At 37.3% G+C, this 3,235-nt stretch overlaps 1 protein-coding gene across 1 annotated transcript; it reads right to left on the reverse strand.

Annotated features, from left to right (window-relative positions):
• Window positions 1-473: 473 nt before the first annotated feature.
• LOC138896185 (uncharacterized) lies at window positions 474-2,926 on the reverse strand. Its single transcript, XM_070180972.1, has 5 exons — window positions 2,381-2,926; window positions 1,714-1,979; window positions 1,425-1,553; window positions 807-1,330; window positions 474-703 (listed from the first exon to the last, which is right to left on the reverse strand). Exons 1-5 carry the CDS (start codon window positions 2,924-2,926, stop codon window positions 474-476), a joined length of 1,695 nt encoding a protein of 564 aa, XP_070037073.1.
• Between the last annotated feature and the right edge of the window lie 309 nt (window positions 2,927-3,235).

Genomic DNA, 3,235 nt, shown 5'->3' on the forward strand with positions numbered 1-3,235 from the left:
GGTCTCATCATAATCAATCTCTTTTTCTTGATTATATCCATGCACCACAGTCTTGCTTTATTTCTTGTTGTATTACCAAATTCATGAAGCTTGTTTCTGAATACCCACCTGAATCCAATCACTGTTCTGTCTGAAGGTCGAGGAACCAGGTGTCATACTTTGTTTCTTTCAAACTGATGGAGTTCTTCTTGTATAGCAGCTATCCATTCAACATCTTTCAATGCTTCCTTGATGTTTTTAGGTTCGATTTGTGACAGGAAGTCTTAGAAGGCAAACATGTTTCTTGCCTTAGATCTAGTTTGAATACCAAAACCTAAAGGTATGATCACATTTTGAAGCGGATGTGAACTCTTGTACTTCTAGTTGGATACTTGAACTTCAGAATTTGAAGGACCAGGTACCTCCATATTTGAACCATCATTGGCATCAAAAGAAGTATGACTTCCATTCATTTGTCCTGCATCAGGAGTACCTCATACACCATCAGTAACCCTATGCTCAGCTTCAGTTGAGGTGATAGAGGGACTAGGTTCCTCTATCTCTGCTGGAGATTCTGCTGCATCTTCTTCATCGGTTTTCTTGACTTGACTCATCAAATCAATCTTTTCATTGGAAATATCTATGGCTTCTCCAGGAACTTTTGAAAAATCTCCATCTTTATCTTTCTTTTTATGCAACCCTTTCCCACTTGATTCGTGGGATTCTCAAAGATCACATGCACACTTTCTTCTATACATTGAGTTCTTTTTTGGAGACTTTGTATGCCTTACTTTGAGAGGAGTAACAAACAAAGATTCCCTTATCACCTTTTGCATACATTTTTCCCAAAACTTTCTTACCATGGTTGAGAACAAAGAATTTGTATCCAAAAGCTCTTAGGTAAGTTAGCTTGGGTTTTCTTCCATTAATCAGTTCATAGGGAGTCTTCTCAAGCAGGGACCTGATCATGCACCTGTTAATCAAGTAATAGGCAGTGTTTACTACTTCAGCCCAAAAATACTTAGGTACATCACTATCGATCAACATTGTTCTAGCCATATATTCAAGAGTCTTATTTTTCATCTCCACAACACCATTTTGCTGAGGCGTTCTAGGAGCAGAAAAAATGTGACTTATACCGTTTTCAGCATAAAATTTATCAAACTTGGCATTGTCAAATTCAGTACCATGATTAGATCTAATACTCACAACATGATTTCCCAGATTTACTTGAATCTGCCTCACAAATGCAACAAATACTGGAAATATCTCATCCTTGGTCCTTAGAAATAATGTCCACGTGAATCTTGAATAGTCATCCACAATCACAAAGATGTACTTCTTTTCTCCTCTATTTTGGAATCCTCATAGGTCCACAAAGATCCATATGAAAAAGATCAAGTGGCCTTGAGGTGCTCACTTCCTTCTTTGGCTTAAACGAGGACCTGACCTGCTTCCCTTTTGCACAGGTATCACACACCTTGTGATCCTTGAACTTTGACTTGGGCAGCCCATGAACCAGGTCCTTCTTGATCAACTTATTCAGCAAGGTAAAGTTTGCATGCCCCAGTCGTCTGTGTCATAGCTCAGCATCATCATCAATAGCACTCAGGCATGTTAAATCACCACCATTCAGTGAGTCAAAGTCTATAACATAGATGTTCTTGAACCGTTTGTCTATCAATACCAGTTCACCACTTTTGAGATTGGTGAGTGCAATATTTGGACAAGAACTTTGCTTCATTTCCCTTTTCATAGATTTGGGACACACTGAACACGCTATATTTTAAACCATTCACATAGTACACATTTTTAATTGTATGGAAGAGTATTTTGTCAATTTTCTCAACACCAAGAATATAACCCTTCTTGCCATTTTTAAAGGACACACTCCCACCTTGGAAGGCCGTAAGTGAGAGGAAATCATCCATTCTTCTAGTCATATATTTCGAGCAGCCATTATCCATGTACCATCTATGATTGTTTCCTCTCACTCCAGCCTTCATACAAGATCACTAATTAGACTTAAGAACCCAAGCCAGCTCGGGTCTCTTGTAATGATAGAAAGGGTGAATCAAATTTCTTTTTGCCCATGTAGGCAACACATATTTTATTTTCAGAGAACCAGGTGCCTTAATAGTAGGCTTATTTTCAGCAAAACTTTATTTTTCTGCAGAGACTGAATTTTAGCTTTACAAGAATCCTTGTAATGGCCAGTTTGACCACAATGAGTACACATTCAATTATCAATCACAATTACATACTTACTATGGGGATTATAGGGGGTTTTAGCATTTTGGAACCCAATTCCTTGCATGTTTCCACCATTACTCTTGTACACAGACGTTATTACATCAGAGGAACAGGTCCATTTAAGTGTCTTATCAAGATTATTTTAAACCTTTTTTAGATCTTCCTGAAGTTCTCTATTCTTTTCAAGCTCAGTAGCAAGACTTGTTTTAACTTTCTTAAGCTCATTGTCAAGATCAAGTTGAGCCTCACTAGCCGCTTCTTTTCCCTTAGGATTGTTCATCCATTTTTCCATTTGATTTTTCAACAAGATATTTTCTCTAGTTACTTCTTCTACTTGTTCCTTCAAATTTAAAATTGTGACCACCATATCATCCCTCTCTTGTTTTACATCACTAATTTCTTCAGTTAAGGATTTTTTCTCATTAATAAGGCTATGATAGGCATCAATCAATACATTTGCTAATGACATCAATTTCTTTTGAGAGTAAATTTTCAAATTTCTTTGAATATTAAAAAAATTTACCTCATCTTCCTCCTTGTCTTCATCATTATCAGATTTTGCCATGAGTGCAAAGATAGAATCATATTCTGAGGATTCATTTTCAATAGCCATCACGGATGTATCTCCTTGGTCATCTTCACTTTCAGATTCACTATAGGAATCTCTCCAAGCAGCCAGTGCTTGCTTTACCATGTTTTCAGCAATATCTCTTCTTTTAAATCTCTTGTTAGGGACCGAGTGCCTCTTAACCACTTTGTCAGTGTTGTTTTTATAGCGATCCTTCTTATGAAGTGGACATTACTTAAAAAAGTGTCCAGGCTTTCCACACTTATGACAACAATAAATTTCCTTGAAATTCTTGCTTGAACTTCTTCTCTTGGGAATTCCACCATTTCTTCGAATCATCTTTTGGAATCTTCGAGTGAGATAAGCCATGTCGGACTCATCAATGCTTGAGTAACTATTGGCGGCCTTGAGGACCATGTTTTTTGTCACGACCCA

Source organism: Nicotiana tomentosiformis, chromosome 7 (genome assembly GCF_000390325.3).
Source record: "Nicotiana tomentosiformis chromosome 7, ASM39032v3, whole genome shotgun sequence".
In the NCBI taxonomy this organism is placed as follows: domain Eukaryota; kingdom Viridiplantae; phylum Streptophyta; class Magnoliopsida; order Solanales; family Solanaceae; genus Nicotiana; species Nicotiana tomentosiformis.

Excerpts from the sequence above, each read along its gene's own strand:
- LOC138896185 (XM_070180972.1), bottom strand. The coding sequence starts at position 2,926 with ATGGTAAAGCAAGCACTGGCTGCTTGGAGAGATTCCTATAGTGAATCT. Across the intron at positions 1,980-2,380 it reads TTCAGGAAGATCTAAAAAAG|GCTGGAGTGAGAGGAAACAA; the intron begins GTTTAAAATAAT and ends TCTTGTATGAAG. Across the intron at positions 1,331-1,424 it reads GCAAAAGGGAAGCAGGTCAG|AGGAGAAAAGAAGTACATCT; the intron begins GTCCTCGTTTAA and ends ATTCCAAAATAG.